At 36.8% G+C, this 20,688-nt stretch overlaps 1 protein-coding gene across 2 annotated transcripts in view; it reads left to right on the forward strand.

Annotated features, from left to right (window-relative positions):
- The first annotated feature begins 1,312 nt into the window (after positions 1-1,312).
- Positions 1,313-20,688, forward strand: part of EED (embryonic ectoderm development) — a 30,144-nt gene continuing 10,768 nt past the window's right edge. Inside the window, exons 1-8 of one of the 2 annotated variants that reach the window (XM_055320611.1) lie at positions 1,313-2,048; positions 7,017-7,169; positions 9,243-9,335; positions 11,948-12,013; positions 13,295-13,420; positions 14,073-14,154; positions 17,560-17,651; positions 19,570-19,703. In XM_055320611.1, coding sequence (XP_055176586.1) covers positions 1,935-2,048; positions 7,017-7,169; positions 9,243-9,335; positions 11,948-12,013; positions 13,295-13,420; positions 14,073-14,154; positions 17,560-17,651; positions 19,570-19,703 — 860 coding nt within the window. In that variant the 5' untranslated portion in view covers positions 1,313-1,934. The remainder of the gene's footprint in view (positions 2,049-7,016; positions 7,170-9,242; positions 9,336-11,947; positions 12,014-13,294; positions 13,421-14,072; positions 14,155-17,559; positions 17,652-19,569; positions 19,704-20,688) is intronic. The other variant, XM_055320612.1, reaches the window with a different exon arrangement.

The raw sequence follows: 20,688 nt of genomic DNA on the forward strand, positions 1-20,688 counted from the left end.
TATGTATTTATTCATGAAAGACAGAGAGAGGCAGAGGCATAGGAAGAGGGAGAAGCAGGCTCCCCGCAGCGAGCCCGATGTGGGACTCGATCCCAGAACCCCGGGATCACACCCTGGGCCGAAAGCAGATTCGCAAATGCTGAGCCACCCAGGCGACCCTGCAATTCTTATTATTAAGACCTGAACTTTAATTTTTTTCAGCCTCCTATTTTTCCCGAGTCTTCATTGCAAAGACCTCTTATTGTGCCCTGCCTTTGCCTTACCTTCCTTTTTTTTTTTTTTTCCATACTCAACTAAGTTCTCGCCTTGTTTCCGAAGGAAAAGTGACTTCCAATCTGCAGATAATGAAACTGACCTTCTCTCTTAAGGCATAATGCAGAAGTAATTCAAGTACACAAGAACTTCATGGATGGGACACTCTAAACAGGTTACCCATTGGGTGATGTAATGAGGTCTAACAAAGAAAAAATACGTAGTATCAAGTAGGTCCTCCGGAAGCGTCCGGTCCCTTCCAATTTCCTCGTTTTCACAGATGAGGTCAATGAGGCCCAGAAAGATTAGTCCCAACTAAAATCTACCAAAAAGGGGGTGAGGGTCTGGCTTTTACTTCTTGTCAAGGTTCTCCTTTCCTGCTGCTTAGTTATGTGCCTTAATGAACCATCTAACAAATCCACAAGTTTCTCCAATTTTATTTGACACCTGTCAAGCGCCCAGATATACTAACAGTGAACAGACATTTTGGTGAAGTACAACGGTTTTGCTGCCTTTCCCTAAAATTTTCTTGTATCTGGTGTGTCCTCAAAATTTTGTCCGTCAAGTGTCACAGTCATACATAGTCGGAGATACCTACTGATTTTTAGGCCTTGGCGTTGTTCAGGGCCTTGGCAATCTCTTGCTATAAAGAGCACTTTATAGACTGGACGACTCACTGGAGCCTAGAATCGTAACTGCAGGATGTTGCTAACTTAAATGATACTCAACATCGGCACAACTGGGTGAGAATCATCGCTGATTAAAATAAATATTCATCAGCTTAGACAGTCATCAAGAATTTAGGACGCCTCCAGACAGTCCGCCTCGGGGGTGCTTTGAAACCCACCCCGGGCTACGGAAACCCGGTGGACGACTACCTGGTTCGGCCGACGCGCTTTCGGAGAGGAGGGGCCCCGGGAGGCGGGTCTGGACAACCCAGCGCGAGAATACGCCCCGGCGCATGCGCAGGTCTGAGTCGGTAACTTCCACTCGCTAGATGGGGGAGGCAAGTGAGGGGGACTGCACGGTTCTCCAACTCCTACCCACAGCGAAACACTAGGCCTTCCAGAGTTCCCCGAATAATGCGAGAGTATTGTCCTCCGAGCTCAAGATTAAGGACACTTGGCGTACGCCGCTAAAGCAAGAGGTGACTTCTCGTATCTTCCCCCATCCCCGGGAACATCGGTGGTCTAGTCCATTCCACAGACTTTCGAGTCCTTGCAGCGGGTCGGGGAACGAAGGATTGGGCCGATTGCGGCTGAAACGTCTTTGGAAGGAGGAAGGGGGTGAGGGCGCATCCCTTTGAGTTCCGCCTCTTCTTTTTCGAGACGGCAGTGGGGAAAGGGGACGTACGAAATACTGCTCTCGACAGCCAACGGATCCCACCTCTCCGTGCAAACTGCCGGGAGGGCGGCGGGAAAAGGGCAAGACGGGAGCAGGGAAAGGGAACGAGCCAGGAAGCTGCGCGGGAGGGCGCGCACGCGCGCCCCTTTTTCAGCAGTGTGGCGGGGTCGCACGCACGCCCGCCTCGGCGGCTGGGCGCGGTTTGCGACAGTGGGGGGAGCGGCGGAGGTGGCGGCGGCAGCGGCAACTTTGCGGCAGGCTCCGGCCGGGCTTGCTTGACGGCGGTGTGGCGGAGGCCCCGCCCTAGGCGGCAGGAACCTGGAGGGAGGCGGAGGAATATGTCCGAGAGGGAAGTGTCGACAGCGCCGGCGGGAACAGACATGCCTGCGGCCAAGAAGCAGAAGCTGAGTAGCGACGAGAACAGCAACCCGGACCTCTCTGGAGACGAGAATGTGAGTGTAGCCCAGAGCAGTGCGGACGGGACTCCGGAATGAAAGTTTTAAGTTCTTTTTTAAACTGTCGGCGTGGGGGCGGGCGGGGTGGCTGCTGTGGGGGGAGGGAGAGGTGTCACCCTCAGGAAAACGCGGGCGGGGAGGAGAAAATCGAACTTGTCTCTACGGGGATTTCGAGCGGGGGCGGAGGGCGAGCAGAAACTTGGCGGAGGAGAGAGGGCTCGGAGAGCGTGGTGGGCGGGGGTCCGGAGGGGTCTGCGCTGAGACCCCCGGGCGAGGTCGGGGGCGCCTTGGGGAGGCTTGGGGGGGGGGAGTGCAGATCTGAGATTCCTGGAGTTTAAAAGGCAACTTAGAGATTTTTCTGAGAAAGTTGGGAGGAGGAGCCAGCGTGAGTTAGCGGCTCTTAAGCAGGAATTGGATCGCGTCTCTTTTCGACCCTTACCGACTGTCCAGGACGGGAAGCGTGGTTACATCTTCAAGTTAACGGGGTTTGGGGGACTCCTCTGAAGATGGGATTTCAGGTCTGCCCCTGTCCTGTGGGTGGGGATGGGGCGTCCCTGACCGTCGGCTTTCCTTCCGGAGCAGAATTGAGAGGGTCGTCTTATGAGTCGGAGGGAAACCACCTTTGATGTAATGGGAAGAATCGGTTACTATTTTTAAAGCTCTACTAAAGTAGAGGGACGACCTGGAAGATTTTAGGCAACAGTGGTAAAGACTCATGTCTCTAGGTGTGGACTCGTCGTTTCGCAAATGTAAGATATTTTGGAATCAGAGTTTTTCTTTTTAAAAACTCTGAAATGGATCTCGGCAATCATTGTAGTGTTTAGGTAAGTCGCCAGGAATGACTAAAGTGACATTAATTTTCAGTTTTAAGTTTATACCAATAAGGTCAGCGAAACGACAATTCAGAGTTATCCAGATGTGGATTTTCATCCTGTATGGCAATAATGTCTGAGTATATTTTTAAGACCTTCGAAGTGTTGTGGGAGGGTGTTGTTTTTTCATTTTTTTTTTTCAGCTTGTCCAGTTTTAGGAATAAACGCTGTCTTACCCGTTTCCTAAATTCTACATCGTTACATCACTAACTGAAGCCTACATATGGCCTGGTGTCATGACCAAAATTTTCACTGGAGAGATGGAAAAGAATTTTTGTAGACAGAAGAAAGGTAGTTTGTGAGATTTGGACTTGAAGTTTCTGGAAAGTTGAGGTGTTGAACGTTACTTTAAATGTTTTTCCTGTTTGTACTTCTCAGTTTTATATATTGCTTCCTAACGCTTTTGGCCCTCTTCATTTCAGTCCTTGGAGCCTGTTTTATTTCTGGGCAAATTAGGTGAGCCAGTAGGAGTACAGATTGGATCCACATGTTAGGTTAAAATTCTCAATCTGCTTACTGGCTGCTTGACCTTGAGCAAGCTACTTGATCTAGTTTTCTTAATTTTTTTAGAAATGGAGATAATAATGGTATTTACCTCAAAGAGTGTTTGCGTGGACTAAATGAGATAATACAGGTAAATTGCATAGAAGAGTCCCTGCTCCACTCTGAAGTACTATACAACAGTTAATTACTATGAAGACTTGTGCTTCTGGACCTTGCACATATTAAATACTCAAGCAGAAATGTAATGAGAATGTCAGTACTCTGTTTAGACTGAGGAAAATTTCAGGGGACCTAATAAATTGAAAGCCTTTTTGGTAGACCCTTGAGGATATATTCTTTACATTCTAAAGCTATTTGGCACCAAACAGTGGATTAAGCTTTTGTTTTGGTTCTCTCATTTGAATAGGGACTTTAAACCTTTTTAGTGCTTTAGACACCTCAGTGCATTTGGGTAGTCTTCTCAGGACATTTTTTAATGTATAAAATACAGTATATAAGGCTACAAATAAACTAACAAAATGATGAAATGTTATTAAAATGTTCTTCAAAACAAATTTAAGGTTTGTTTTAGTAAGTTGCTTTAATATAAGTGTTCAGATAAGGACTTTTTTTAAGTTTATTTTTTTAAGTAATTTGTTCACGCAGCATGGGGCTGGAACTAAAACCCAGAGATCGCGAGCCCATGCCCTGCCTACTGAGCTAGTCAGGTGCCCCAATTACTTCATTAGCACATTAAATAACTGGATCAAGCGGAGGGTCTGGTAGTAGCGATGGTCATAAACAGTTTTTTAAGATCTGCAACTACGAGAATAATATAAAAATATTTGATTTCCACTGATGAGAAAGTCAGAGCTATAGTAGTATTTGCATGTATGTTGCCTTCTTTTAATAGAAGGAAATGCTAAATTTCAGTTAAAGATGGTGAAAATTAAGTAGGTTTGTTTGTTTTTGCCATTTAAATTCACAGGCCCTGTGAATTCCACCCAGCAACCCTAAATGAGGACATGGGTTAGAGGGAAGCAGTGAGGAAAGGCAGTAAAGAACACTGTAGAAAATTAAGTTCAGAGAAAGCTAACAGGGGTAGTAGTGGTCTTACTCTTGAGGAAAGTGAATAATGAAAAGCCAAAAGCAAGTGAGTAAAGAATGTGGTGTTTTTGAGTTGGGAGTTAAGGTAACCTGAGCAATTACTACTCTGGATGTGAATCAAAGAATTGAAAGGACGTGTTTTAGGGGTTTTGTATATGTATATGCCATTTTATTGAGTTTATAAAGGTCTTAATGACTGCAGAGTATTTATTTCAGTTCTGGAAGAGTATTAATGGTTGCCTAGTACAGGGATGAATCTAGAGATTTATACTTTTTTTAAAATTTTTATTTATTTATGATAGTCACACACAGAGAGAGAGAGAGAGAGAGAGAGAGAGAGAGGCAGAGACACAGGCAGAGGGAGAAGCAGGCTCCATGCACCGGGAGCCCGACGTGGGATTCGATCCCGGGTCTCCAGGATCGCGCCCTGGGCCAAAGGAAGGCGCCAAACCGCTGCGCCACCCAGGGATCCCCTAGAGATTTATACTTGGCTTAAGTAACCTGTGGCAAGATTAAGGGACAAATTACTGTTTCCTCGTTGGGCAAAAAAAGATGGTAGTGCCATATCATCTTTTTGTATCTTGAGGAGGTGCCAAGGTGGAAGTCAGCCTATACACAGATACTCAGCAAAGGTTTGATTTTAATTTAAAGATAAAATTAAAGCATTGTGACTGTTGCATTTCCATTTGATTCCTTCGTGATTTTCCTTTGGAGATGAGTAAGTTAAACAAAACAGTGTTTTGTGTGGTTTCTTGACTTGCAGTTGAATTTTGGGCCAGAATGTAAAGAAGCTGGTGAATAAATGTCAGTCTTATTATTTTACTTCTCTAGTGTTAAAAGACAATTTTCAGAAAAAGGTAAGTGAAACATGTTAATTTTTATTTACTCATATGAGAGAACCAGGCAAGTTTAAGTCAAATAATATACATTTATAGATTAAAGGAATGGAGAGGTGAAATTGCAGATGGAGGCAAGAGTTTTTTAGAGAGTGGAAGGGAAGGCATTTTGAACCTCTTACTCAGTTATCCACAGTATAAAATGAATTTTAAGGTTGTTCAAAGGCAATGAAGAGGGCTAGAATCTGATGTCATGGAAAGGTGTGCTATAGATAGTACATAGTTTTTCACTGAAGGATGGTTATTTTCTACACTAGATGTTAACTATGTGAAACTGGGAAAGAGGGTGAGAAATAGAAATATAAACCGTGATTTCAGCCTAGGAACTGAACTTTAGAATTTTACTTTTTTTTTGTCTGATTGTATTTACATTAAATTACAATTCAAATGTTGAACACTTAGTGTGTCCCATCTATCCAATTTTTTTATCCTAATTGATACATTCAAGAATAATTAGTGTTGTTTTTTTTTTTTTTTTAAAGGTAGGACCGTTTGAAATTTTGAAAAGTATCCCCAAGAACAACTGTATAATACCATCCTGTTTTTAGGTGAATTAGTATGAATTTTTTATATGCTTTTGGACACTCCCGTTAATTTTTGAAACTTCTGTAAATATAAAACTCGGAGGCAATCATTTAGAACTACCCCTAAGGCAGTGTTTCCTAGACTTGTTTTAATAGATATTAACAGGCATTCCATGAAAAAAAGGCTTCCTCTGGAGTGAGTTCAGGAACTATTACCCTAAGGCAATAGGTTTAAACAAATCTCTTTATTCCAAAGAACACACTGAAATCTGTAGTCAGAGGAGGTAGTTAAATCTTAGATTAGAGAGCCATGAATGTATTTTGGGGACTGGAGATAGGGTATACATTAAGTGAATTTTCATGATTTTCTGCAGTCATTTCTACATTTGGAAGGACTTTAATTATAGAGAGTTTCCGGAATTCTATATAAGCATTATTACATAAGAGCTGTGAGGCAAATGTCACTTGTAAATATGTAAGATTTTAAAGAAATTCTAAATGGTTGTATTCTAATTAAGCGTAATTTGAATGATAAAACAGGATTTTCAGAAACTGTACCTAGAATAAGAGGCAGTAGCACTCCCTGATCCTCAGAGGGCCACTGACCACTGTATTCTAAGCTGAGCAGCGGTCAAATGAATTATGAAGACATGTAGTTGAGTCAGATTTAGGAGTCACAGCTTTGGTTGGAATCCCAGCAACCCTAAGCAGCAAGAGACCACTTAAGCTTTCTAAACAACACTTCCTTATCTAAATGTACCTTCTGTGAAGAGTTGTAAACATGAAATGAGCCAGTGTATTAAGGTGGCTGGCATAGAACCGTGCTCTATTTAAAGGCAATATTATTCTTACTATTACTCTGATGAGCTTTTCTTGTTTATATTATTGCTGAAATACCAAAAATCCAAAAATAATGTGTAACTGGTTTGCTTTTTATCCTTATTTGGAGATAGGAATCATTTTTTCCATTTCTTGTAGAATTTGTTAATTACTACTTCTGGGTCAGTCAGCTACCCAGCACAAAGTCATTTGCTGTTACAGTATTGCTGTTTCATGTAATTTTTCCTAATTTACTGGTTACAGGATGATGCTGTCAGTATAGAAAGTGGTACCAACACTGAACGCCCTGATACACCTACAAATACACCAAATGCTCCTGGAAGGAAAAGTTGGGGGAAGGGAAAATGGAAGTCAAAGAAATGCAAATATTCTTTCAAGTGTGTAAATAGTCTCAAGGTATGTGCAGAAAGACAGATCCTGTAGGCTGAGTGCTCGCCTTCAGAATAATTTTCAGTGGTAGACATTTTCTGCTCAGATACTTTGTCAAGTTTTAAATATTTTTTAAAAAGTATTTTTGAAGGTTTTTGTTGCCTAGACTGCATAGTTATTAAATTTGTTTTGCTTTATTTGTTTTAATTTAAATGGGTAATACCTAGTACTACATACTGGGTTTTTTTTTTATTTGTATTAAGATAAAAGATTTTGGAATGTGTTATTCTTTGTATTTTGATTAAAACTTTCAAACAAAGCCACTTCTTGATGCCGCTACTAAAAAGAACTGAATGTGACCTATTAACTTTCAGTCAACATAAATTGAAACAGATGTCTTTGTGCAGTTTTTAAATATTTAATCCTTATCATTTGTGGTAAAGTATTCAGAAAGCATTAAAAAACTCTGGCAATATGGAAATTAATTTTCCTGTCTGTGTAGCAAAATACATTGCTCAGTGTGTCAAATTATATTCTCTTAAATGGAGGGAAATTAATTTCCGTATTTTTATTTTATTTTAAGATTTTATTTATTTATTCATGAGAGACACAGAGAGAAAGAGACAGGCTCCATGCAGGGAGCCTGATGTGGGACTTCATTGAGGACTCCAGGATTATGCCCTGGACCTAAGGCAGGCGTTCAACCTCGGAGCCATTCAGGCGTCCCTGTATTCTTTTTTTTTTTTTTTTTAAAGCAAAATGTCTATTATAGTTTTGTGTTAATAGTTATTTTAACCTATTTCTAGGTAGTATGTTTGGGAGGTGTTGGTTTTCCTGTTTAAATGGATTAAATATTTCAAAAACCTAAAGCTGTGACTTTTCAAAGAATAAGAAATGAAGGTTGTTAAAGGTGAATGTGAAAGTTAATGTTCAGTGCCAGGAGACTGACAGTAAAAGTCTAAGGCTGAAAAATAATATTGTGAATAAAAGTGAATACTGTTGACCCTTGAACAACTTGAGGCTTGAAGTGCTCTGCCCCCACCTTTGTGCAGTAGAAAATCTAAGTTTAATTTTGGATTCCCCCAAACTTCACTACTTAATATAACCTCTTGTTGATCAGAAGTCAGTAATATACCCTACCAATAACATAAAGTTGATTAACACCTATTTTGTACATGTGTGTATTTTATATACTACATTCTTAGAGTAAAGTAACATAAAGAAAAGAAATGTTAAGAAAATCATAAGAAAATACGTTTACAGTACTGTATTAAAAAAAATGTGTTTAATTGGACCTCTGCAGTTCCAACCTGTGTCATTCGGGGTTCAACTGTCCTTGTATTTTATGTACCTCCTTAATAGCCTCTTGGTAACTGATGTTACAGTCCTTTGCCTCCCCTGGTCAACACTGCTCAGGTATTATTGTTTGTTATGAAATTTGGGATTTTTTTTTTTTGGACCCAAATCCAAGATTATTTGAAATTGTTTCTATAGGAATAATAGAAAGCAGTGATTTGAATGGAGTCTGATATGCTTCATTTTATGGGGAAAAAAATTAAACCTAATAAGGTTTAGTGAGTGTTAGAGAAGCTGTATTAACTTTTAGTTTATTTGTTGATTTCCTGTTGGAGAAACAAAAGTTAATGTCCGTATATCCCAAGAGATTAAATGCATCTATGATAATTATCCAGTTTAATTTTGATCAGAATATGATTGGGTTTAAGAAAACAGAAGGCAAATATCGAAGTATTTTCATAGATGAGTTCTCATTTCCTTTTTTTTTTTTTTTTTAAAGATTTTATTTATTCATGAAAGAGAGAGAGGCAGAGACACAGACAGAGGGAGAAGCAGGCTCCATGCAGGGAGCCTGATGTGGGACTCCATCCCGGGTCTCCAGGATCATGCCCTGGGCCAAAGGCAGGCACCAAACCGCTGAGCCACCCAGTGATCCTCGAGTTCTCATTTCCTGATCTCTACTTTAAATAGTGGCCTACATTTTGTGGCAGGTGTGGGAGGAGTTTAAGGGGAAATGAAATGGTCAGTTCACCATTCTTTTGTTTCTAAATTATAGTAATTTTTCTTTTATGATTTTTTTTATAGGAAGATCATAATCAACCATTATTTGGAGTACAGTTTAACTGGCACAGTAAAGAAGGAGATCCATTAGTGTTTGCAACTGTAGGAAGCAACAGAGTGAGTGTTCAGGGGTCTGTTTGGCATTTGGTTTGATTATTAGACTTCAGTGTTATAATATTGAAGTGTAATTATTGTGAAGTAAATTTGGCATAGCTGGTTTATTAATATTCCTTATGTAATATTCTAGAAATTGTCACAAACTAGTTAAAAATGTTGAAACCTGGTATACACGACTTGGTGACAATACGTCTTTATTTCATTTATTACTCTCAGTTCATGAAACAGCTTTCTGTTTATATTTCGTTCTCATTAATACTTCATTTTGCATGGCTGAAAAAATTGATTCCTGTTTTTGTGTATTATTCAAATTAGGATATAAAGTCTATAGTTTCTTAAAAATAATAAACTTAGTGGCTCTCTGTAAATTCAAAGCATAATCCAGTGGCTTATATATTAGGTATTGAAAGTATTTTAACTATTTGCTATAAACATGTTAGATTTATTTTTATTTAAGGAAGCCAAAACGTATCTTGAACTGAGAGAAGTGTATGGAAGAAACATGGTGACACATTTTAACATAAACCATTTTGAACGTTTTCGTTTAAATAGGGGCTGAACTGGTGGACTGCAAAAACTTATTTATTCTCTTGACTTCCAGATAAATGGGGAACTAGAAGATTCCTTAGTCCTTAGGGAAAATTGTCCTCTTAAGTTTGCATTAGCTAACATTCTGGTTTTCCATTAATACTATACTAGGAATTAGGAGAAATACCATAGAAATTAGTTGTTAGGTTTGGAAAAAGAAAAACTGAGGAAATAGAAATTAGTTGTTAGGTTTGGAAAAAGAAAAACTGAGGAAGTAGACTAATTAGATACTGTTTAACAACAAATACAAGTTACTTCCTCTGCCTTTAGCTTAAGAGGTGAAGAGGAGTGAATCTGAGAGATGATCCACATACATTGTTACTTTGAGTAAAATAAAATTTTATGCTTCTTTAGTAGTTGTATTAAGCTTCTTAGGCAATAAAAGAATGTGATTTTAATGCATACTGTTTTCTGTATTTGATTTTTGTTTCTCAAGTGTTGGTATTCTGTTTTCAAACAAAGTAATCTTACAAGAGAGTTGTGAACTCTGTATTTTTCAAATGTCAGCGTATTTTCAAGTTTTTTTCCCCTACAAGTTTAAGAATCATAATAAACACATGCATCCATTCTGGGCTAGATCCTTTCTATTCCATTTTTCTAAAAAGTAAAATTTGGCTTCAGGTAGTTTTCTATAAAACTTCCTTTAAGGAAAGTTTCATTACATTTAAGGCTCTGGCGCTTTTACTAGGTTGTTGAAATACTGAGAATTTGAAACTTGGCTACTGCAATTGATAACATGGAATAACAGCTTTTTTTGGTGTTTAGCCAAATGTGGCTTGTGATACGTGGCTTCTTATAGTTGTCTGGTTCCTAAATTCTTTGGGGGAAAAAAAAGTCATTGGGGAAAGATACAGGTTCAAGAAAAAGATTAGGTTATTTTTTCCTAGTTGGGAACATAAGTGCTTTAATTTGAATCTATTTTTAAGATATAACTATAAACCTAAGATTATACTTCACTAACTTGACCATGATAATAGAATTAATTATAAGTAGTGCTTCAATATACTTATTTAAATGTTCCAGGTATTCTAACAGAAAGTATCCCTATTTCATTTAAAATGACATGAAAGGCCATTGGATAGTTTACTGAAAAAGTTCTGTTTGGATTTTTGTTTGTTTGTTTTTAAGATTTTATATATTCATGAGAGAGAGAGAGAGAGGCAGAGAAACAGGCAGAGCGAAAAGCAGGCTCCCTGCAAGGAGCTGGATGTGTGGGACTCAATCCCGGATCCTGGGGATCCTGCCCTGAGCCACACGGCAGACAGACGCTGAACCAGCAGACAGACGCTGAACCGCTGAGCCACCCAGGCATCTCCAGACTTTTTTTTTTTTAAAGAAAAAAAAAACACCACAAAATTCTAGGACATAAATTAGTTTAGCACTCATAAGGAATATTTTTTAGACTATTAGAGTGATTTTATTAATTTTATAGGCAGTGATAGATGATTTATAGGATCTGTTAAAATTAATAAGTATTGCTAACATGATTATAATCTGTAAGAAAAATAGAAAATTTATTAAAGTTTTAATTGTATATAGTTTATATATTAACTTTAGAATATACAGTAAATAAAAAGATCAGCCATACATCAGAAAGTTAATATTTAATGAGCTGTGTTCATGAGAAAAATTTACTAGGCAAATTATAGACTTTATTATTTGTAATTAATATGTGTTCATTAACTACCAAAGACTTTAAGAACTTGATTTAAAAAAATGATAAACTACAATTTTACTTTGAGGAATTCAACTGTATTCACTTTGAAGAGTTGGTGCAATTACATGTATGAGATCTAAATTTAAAACATTGGAAATAGAAACCATTATTATTGCCACAGTATTTATACTAAGGAAATTATGTAATACATTAGGCTTTATAAATGCTTCCTTAAGTTTAAAGAAGCTATTCTAAAGCAATTTCTGTAGTATCTTTAAGACATTTGTGACTAAAATATGTTTCAAAGGTGAAGAAATTGTGGTTTCTGTATTTGAGATGCAATTTACTATATTTTTGTTTTTATTAGGTTACCTTATATGAATGTCACTCACAAGGAGAAATCCGGTTGTTGCAGTCTTATGTGGATGCTGATGTATCCTTTCTTGGGTTTTTAATATCTTTGGCTAAAGAAATTGACTTTTATTTTATTTTATTTTTTTTTAATTTTATTTTTATTTTATGATAGTCACACACACACAGAGAGAGAGAGAGAGGCAGAGACACAGGCAGAGACACAGGCAGAGGGAGAAGCAGGCTCCATGCACCGGGAGCCTGATATGGGACTCGATCCCGGGTCTCCAGGATCGCGCCCTGGGCCAAAGGCAGGCGCCAAACCGCTGCGCCACCCAGGGATCCCAGAAATTGACTTTTAATAAGTACACCAAAACTTTTTCATAGTTCCCAAAGTTATGCTGTCCTTTCTTTAACCAGTGCTGTTTCTTAACTATCACCCAAGAGATTTGTCATATCTAGTTTATCTAATTTTCCTGATTCCTAGAAATGCATTGAAAGGTGGATATGAGTGGATAGAGGTGCCTGAAGATGTGCTTTGGAAATGCAGTAATAGAAATGATAGCAGAGTAGCTAAAACGTCTTGTTTCTTTGACCTTGCTTAGAATTTTATCACTTCAGAGTAGTTAATATTAATAAATAGGGGCTGATAAGAAGCTGTGACTGGCACTCATACCAAGTACTTGAACAACAAAGCCTATAGGGAAAAAGTAAATGTGCTGTTTGTTTAGGAAATAAAATACTGCAAAACATGAGTACCTAAAGAAAAAGAAAGATTTAAAAAGCCAAAGGTTAGACAAAGGTGGTTGATATGGTATTTCTTTCAGATCCATTTGAAAACCTAGCAAACAAGAAAAGGAAAGGATATTCATTCTTCTGTAGTTTATGCGGAAAGAAGTGACCTGTAACCATGTTGGGAAAGTTTCTTACAGGAAAAGGTGGAAAACTGAACAGTTAACTCTTTATCTAGCAATGCATAGTCAGAAGTATTGAGATAAAAAGGCTGAGCAAGTTCTAGCCTGTGGGGCTAACTACCTGTCTTTGTAAATAAAATTTTACTGGGGCACAGCTGTACTCATTCATTTGCATATTGTCTATAGTTGCTTTCAAATGACAGTGGAGTATTTATGCAGGGATCTAAATAATCATCAAAACTGAGTGAAAGGACTGGCTTTGTTTGATCGCATGGTATAGATTGTAAACCTGAAATGTCCATTGTTTAAATATGGTTGTGTAAGGAGAAATGAGAACTCCTGTGTCAAAAACTTGAGCATTTCTTGAGAGGTTTCCATGTATTATACTATAATCGTTGACATGTTTACTTTTCAAAAACAAATTCTATTTCTTAACTGGCATTTCTTAGGCTGATGAAAACTTTTATACTTGTGCATGGACATATGATAGTAATACAAGCCATCCTTTGCTGGCAGTGGCTGGATCTAGAGGCATAATTAGGATAATTAATCCCATAACAATGCAGTGCATAAAGGTAGGTTTTTGGCTAAATTATATACACACTTTTTTGAATACAGAAAATTGTGTGAAAATGTGTCATTTTTAATTGAAAGCTAGTAGAATCAATATCTGTACAATCTTGATTTGTACTTTTTTCGCTTTTTGCTTCTTTTAGACAAGTCTTTTGAGACCTTTGTTACATTTGATAATACAAATTAAGGAATAAGTGGGAAGTTTTTATTATTTGCAATTTTTTTTTAATTAATTTCTCTTCTGCCTTGCTGTATTCTGAAAGGGTCTATATGAACTATAGGGGAAGAGTGAGTACTTTTTCCAAATATCCTGATCAGGGATGTAAAGAACTAACTGAAAGGTGAAACCTGGGAATTTGATACTAAGAAGTTTTGCAAATCACCTTAATCAGAAGTTTTTAACTCTGGGGCACATTAGAATCACCTCAGTATCTTTTAAATCCTTGCCTGGGTCTCAGCTGATCCAGTCCAGAGTACCTGCAGATATAAGACTTAAGCATCTTTTTTTTTCCTTTGACTTTGTCCGTTGATTTTAATATGCAGCCAGGGTGGAGAACCACTACTTTAAGCGAAACTATTTTTCCATTCTCTTAAGATTAATGAAAGAATTTATTGATTTTAATATGAAAGTTGAATGTTATAAATTTATTGTAGCATTATGTTGGCCATGGAAATGCTATCAATGAGCTGAAATTCCACCCAAGAGATCCAAATCTTCTCCTCTCAGTAAGTAAAGGTAAGAGAAGCAAATGTTTCTTTAGTCCTATTTATTTGGGAATTATTTTTTAAGGGACAAAGAGTTCTAAGGTACTAGAAAAGAAAAAAACCAACAGCCAAACTTGAAAAGAATTATAAAGTAGGGATGCCTCAGTGGCTCAGCGGTTGAGCATCTGCCTTCAGCTCAAGTCGTGTACCTGTGGTCACTGGATCGAGTCCCGCATCGAGTTCCCTGCATGGAGCCTGCTTCTCCCTCTGCCTGTGTCTCTGCCTCTGTGTGTGTGTCATGAATAAATAAATGAAATCTTTTTTTAAAAAATGAACTTACAAAATACATCTTAATAGAAGAATGTCAGGCTATGTTAGCATCCCCAGGTCCAAAATTAGGTAAAAAGACCATGAAATATGCTTTTAATATCAGACATAGATAAAATAATTGGTACTGAAGATTAAGCATGTATCAACCTTACGATAGTGCATTATCATCATTTATCCTCAATTGGATTATTTTAGGCTATATTAATATTTAAGTGGCAGATCACCAAAGTTATGATACTAAGAATTCTTTTTTTTTTAAAATTTTTTTTTATTTATTTATGATAGTCACACAGAGAGAAAGAGAGAGAGGCAGAGACACAGGCAGAGGGAGAAGCAGGCTCCATGCACCGGGAGCCCGACGTGGGATTCGATCCCGGGTCTCTAGGATCGCGCCCCGGGCCAAAGGCAGGCGCCAAACCGCTGCGCCACCCAGGGATCCCGATATTAAGAATTCTTAAAATAGTTTAGCAAGTCCTCTTATCACTGACCAGTCATGTAGTTAGAAATAATGCATCTGAAAATCTGTTTTGCTTTTTCATGTATAAAGTTTTTGTTTTATTATAAAGGATTCTCTAATAGAATTCCTTAAAATGCTAAATTCTCCAGCATAAGCTCTTTGAAATATTTCCCATACATGTAAAGAGAAAGCCCTGCCTTGCTCTATATGCTTATGTTGGGAATATAAGTTATTCAGGGTTCAGAGAAGCCTTTTACTCATTTCTGAGCTTTCTGAAATCAGCTGTGTTCTTATTTATACATTCTGTTCTTGATTGCCTTTTCTCTTTTTCTACATTATTATTCTAGTCAAGTTTATTCTTAAAGGCTTGTCAGACCTGTAACCTTCCCTCACAATCTGCAGGTACTAAAAAATGTTCTCAAATCAAAACTCTTCCATGAAAATGCTTCTGTGTGATTTTTCTTTATCTACCAAGGCTTAAGTTTGGAAATCAACACCTAAGAAGAGTTGATAACTTTTTCTCTTTTCTTGATAATAGCTGGGCCCAAGTATTTCTTTACAAGTGATATAGGTCATAATGCCACACTTTCTAAATATCACAGCTCTCTAACCCAGCTCTTGCTCTGTTGTGTCAGTAAGTGTAAAAATAACCTACAGTTATAGAACTAATAAGGGATTTGTATCAAGAGCTCTTAAAATTCAACAAGACAACCCTTTAAAAATGGACAAAGGTGTAGAATAAACTTTCTAAAGAATACACACAAATGTCCAGTGAGCACATGAAAAATGCATAATATCATTTCATTAGGGAAATACAAATCAAAAACACAATGAGAGGGACGTCTGGGTGGCTTGGCAGTTGGGCATCTGCCTTTGGCTCAGGGCGTGATCCTGGGATCCCGGGATGGAGTCCCATACAGGCTTCTTGCGTGGAGCCTGCTTTTCCCTCTCCTTGTGTCTCTGCCTCTCTCTCACTGTGTCTCTCATGGATAAATAAAAAAAAAAAAAAAAAATAAAATAAAAAAAACCCCACACAATGAGACCACTTTATACCTACTAGGGTTGACAGTAATCAAAAAGACAGTAATGTATGTTGACCAAGAGGTAGATAAGTTTGAAGCCCCTTATACATTGCTGGTGGGAAAGCAAAATGTATCTCCCTTAAAAACCAGTCTAACCTGCCAAAACTCATATTTAACATTCAACAGTTGGTGCTGCTGGCAGGAATATCACTCAGATATAAAAATTTCTATTAGTCATGCTATTTTGGGTGGACTATTATCAAAACCTAAGCAAATGGCGACCTGGATTAATTCAAACTTCATTCAAGGTCTGATTTTTGTCCTTTGAGCCTGCTAAGACCCTTAGTCTAATACTCAGCACTTAATCAACTTCACAAAAGTATCATAGTAACATGAATAGATAATCTAAGACCATAAAAAACAGTGGCATTTACTACAGTTTAATTACCATAATGATCTGCAAATGTAGAAACATAGGTCCAGAAAATTTTGGGAGCTGCTTTTGTTAAATATTAAGCTTTCTAATATGTTAAATATTAAACTTTCCAATATGTTACAATGAAATTTCCTGTGTTCTTTTAGTTTCTAAGTTGTATCATAATCGGGCTATATATTTTGTTCAGACCATATATTTAGAGACATCTGATTTCAAAAAAGCAAGCAACAGTGCCTTGTGAAAATGTCATATAGGTTATACCATGGCTACACATGCCGTTATAGACCATTAATTAAAATACGATCGCCTTTTTAAATTAAAGAAGGAATCAAACATCACTGATTAAAAGTAGATACTATTTTATTGGGGAAAAAAAAACAATCTAGCAGTTCCTCAAAAGGTTAAACGTAGAAATACCATTCCTGTGTGTGTATGTAGTCAAGAAAAATGAAAACAAGTGTCTACACAAAAACTTGTACATAATTGGAATCAAGAAATAATTTTTACAGCAATGTTAATTTCTACTATTAAACACAATTTATATAATTGCCTTCTAGTGTATGGAATATGTTAATAATCATATATAGTATAGGCATTGTTATATTTCACACAATACGTTTTTATGTTGTTACTATATATTTTGCTGCTAATGTTTAGTGGAAAATGAGATTGTTCAAATTACAGTTATATTTCTAGGAGGTCTATAATACTATAAAAGCTTGTTGTGGTGTATGTAACTTTTAATCCTATTTTGGGTTTACTTTAGAAATCTTGCAGTCCCCTTCAATTTATAAATGTGGATTCTGTGGAGGAAAACGCTTTATCTTACTCTGTGTCATAGAGTATCTTACTCTGTGACATGTAAGTTTCAACGTGAAACCTAAGTCAAATCTCTAAGTATTATCTCAGGAGCATGAGTCCATCAAATTAGGGTATGATTTGAGGTAAATAAGCTAAACATGTTTTAAGACCACATAGATATTTCTTTTTGATCTGAAAAGTTTGAGCTCATACTTAAGTCTGCATGTTGATGTAAATATTTTAAGCAGTTATATAATGTAGATTACATTCCCAGTCCTCCCTGTGTATTGCTGAAGTCCAAACTTTTGTAGTTTTCACTTCTTTACAGAGGTGTTGAGAGTCCAGCGTAAATGAAGGATAAAAGTCCATTTTAATTCTTTTTATGTCTAGATCATGCCTTACGATTGTGGAATATCCAGACAGACACTCTGGTGGCGATATTTGGAGGCGTAGAAGGGCACAGAGATGAAGTTCTGAGTGCTGTAAGTTGAAAGCTGCAGGGCAGTGACCATCAGGTGTACAGAGCTCTGAACAATCCTCATGGAACTCTGACATGAAAGCATATGGTTGGTTTCATATAGTCTGCCAGCCACTCATTTTATTTACTTGGGACATAATAAGGTTTTTAGTTTACAGATGAAGGAATAAAGCAAGTAAGGCTCTTTGTGCTTTATCTGTACTCTTGCACTTTATACCAGCACCTAGAATCTCATGAAACAATACCATGAACTTGTTCAATCAAAAATCACCAAGGTAACTTTTGTTTTGCTGTTTCTCAATTACTGAAGAAATTGCTGCTTAGCAATTGAGATCGGCTTTCATTTTTTATTTGAAGTTGAAATATAAGATCTATTTTTAGGAATTGTTTTATTATGCTTTAAGTTTCAGGTAACCCTTTGGTTTCATGGTATCTTTATGTTTTATAATTTGTTGATTCATTTTAATGATAATGATATTTTTGGTCAGCTAGTATTTTCACATTATTTTAGCTTTACTTACATTTTATTTATAGCTTATCTAGTGGTTTTACAAGTCTTCGGTATTTTATTAAACTGTAAAGAGGCACCATGTTTTGAAGCACGTAGCGTTTTATTTGAAAGGACTTAAATATTCCTGTAGTTAGAGTTTATATTCTTTTGAGAATCATACCTACCTCCTCAGCTACCTTGTCACCTTGGATTTTCTAAAGTTGCAGTAGCATTCTCCCATCTGGTTTTGTGTCCTAAAAGCCATGACACCATCCATTAAGAATTATAAATTCGAGGGATCCCTGGGTGGTGCAGCAGTTTGGAGCCTGCCTTTGGCCCAGGGCGCGATCCTGGAGACCCGGGATCGAGTCCCACGTTGGGCTCCCGGTGCATGGAGCCTGCTTCTCCCTCTGCCTATGTCTCTGCCTCTCTCTCTCTCTCTCTCTGTGTGACTATCATAAATAAATAAAAATTTAAAAAAAATTATAAATTCGAGCTACTGATTGTAAGGGTGTCTTATTGCTGTTGACAGTGAGGTAATTAGAAGTAGCAGCAACCAGACTTGTGAATTCAGTGAACACCAAACCTAAAACCCTTAAGCTCTTGTAAAACAGTATTCACGACCAATTGAAAGGTTGGAGTACACAGAAATATCTAGATTAATAAAGAAAATATTCTTTCTCAAATAGACCTCTGTACTGTTTTCTTCCCTTTTTTTAAAGGTTTTATTTTAACACATGAACCATGTACTAAATTAAATAGCATCTTGGTGCCTCATTGTTTTATCTATGAAATAAGGTGGGATAAGGTTGTTATTATAGATGTTCTGCTAGGTGTCTTCAAAATTAGTAGGTAGCAAATGAAAAAGTTAAAATATCTTGTCCCTTTTTTAGACCTTTTTTTTTTTTTACCTTTTTTCTTTTTAAAAGTGAACTTAATAACCTATATAACAAGTATTTTACTTAGGTACACAGATAAAGTAAAATTTCAGTTTTGTTAAAGGACTCATTGTATAGTTTCACATATAGCTGTCAGTTTCATTGTTTAATCAGGGTTGGACAGAAAACTTACATAGGTCTTTGTGTCATGGAATAATTGTTTCATTTTATAATATATATAATATATAATGAATAATTCATTCAGTTTACTTTCAAAATCAAAGGAAATATTTAAAGATAATTGAATAGATAAAACTAAATTCAAATAATTTACTTATATAGTATAAGCTCACATATTGTGATCATGACAAATCAGTTAAAATAAATCTTGAAAAAAATCTTGAAAGCAGCATCAACTGATTTATGGGCTACATAGATAAAATGTATGTGTATGACTTGAAATACGGTTTTCATTATGTTGTACATCAGATGAAAATTGGATAGTTTAATTTTGGGCAATTTTGGATATTTAAGCTTTTCTGTTTTACATACAGGACTATGATCTTTTGGGTGAAAAAATAATGTCCTGTGGTATGGATCACTCTCTTAAACTTTGGAGGATCAATTCAAAGAGAATGATGAATGCAATTAAGGAATCTTACGATTATAACCCAAATAAAACTAACAGGTAAAATCTGTGCTATTTAAAACTATTTCATACTGTTGGATAGATGCATTTTACTTTCTCTGGAATTTTTAAATAATTCTCCAACATTGAGTTTAGAAGCCTTTTTTTAAATAACTTTGAGGTACCAGTTTACCATACCATAAAGTTTACTCATTTTAAATCAAAGTCTTATTTTTAGTCTAATGTTTGTGGGTCCTTTTTCAAAATCCCCCTTAAGTTGTGGTTTCATCTTAATCTAGTGGTACTTTTCACTTATTTAGGTAAGCACATGCTTGGCTATTACATTATAACAATTTTAAGCTGCTTAAACTTGGTGTGGGATAGAGTAAAGAACCTTTCAGAATAATATTACTTGTATTATTTGTCAACAGTCTAATAAATTCAAAGTCAAGAGAGTAAATCATGATTTTTTAAAATGGGTTTCTTGGCTTTTATTCGTGGTAATGTAATGCTTTCCTTTAAATGATGATCCATATTTTAGAAGGAGAAAATTCAGAAGCAGGGAGGGCCTTGCTTCATGGGACTCTGCGAACTTTAGAGTTTTCTTACAAAAAAATATATATGTGTGTGTGTGTGTGTGTATGTGTATATATGTATACACATACACACACACACACACACATACCCAACATGCAGCTCAAACTTAAAGCCCCAAGATCCAGAGTTGCACGTTTCACCAACGAAGCTAGCCAGATACCCCTCTTAATATATTTTTGAAATGCTTCAATTCTTATTTCGGTCATTGTCTTTTCAGAATCTTTTCAGGCTATTAATGCTTTCACTGTAACTGTCATGTCTGTGTATATTAACTTTGCACTTCTGTTTTAACAAAAAAGCTAACATTTATTTTCTGGTTATCAAACCAGGTTATTAATAGATTGTCAGTTAAGTTTATAACTGTCAACAAATATTTCAGTGCACTAACATATATATTTGGCTAAAAAGCAATTAACATAATTATAGTAGAATTGAGAATTTGTATCAG

Source organism: Nyctereutes procyonoides, unplaced genomic scaffold (assembly GCF_905146905.1).
Source record: "Nyctereutes procyonoides isolate TBG_1078 unplaced genomic scaffold, NYPRO_anot_genome, whole genome shotgun sequence".
In the NCBI taxonomy this organism is placed as follows: domain Eukaryota; kingdom Metazoa; phylum Chordata; class Mammalia; order Carnivora; family Canidae; genus Nyctereutes; species Nyctereutes procyonoides.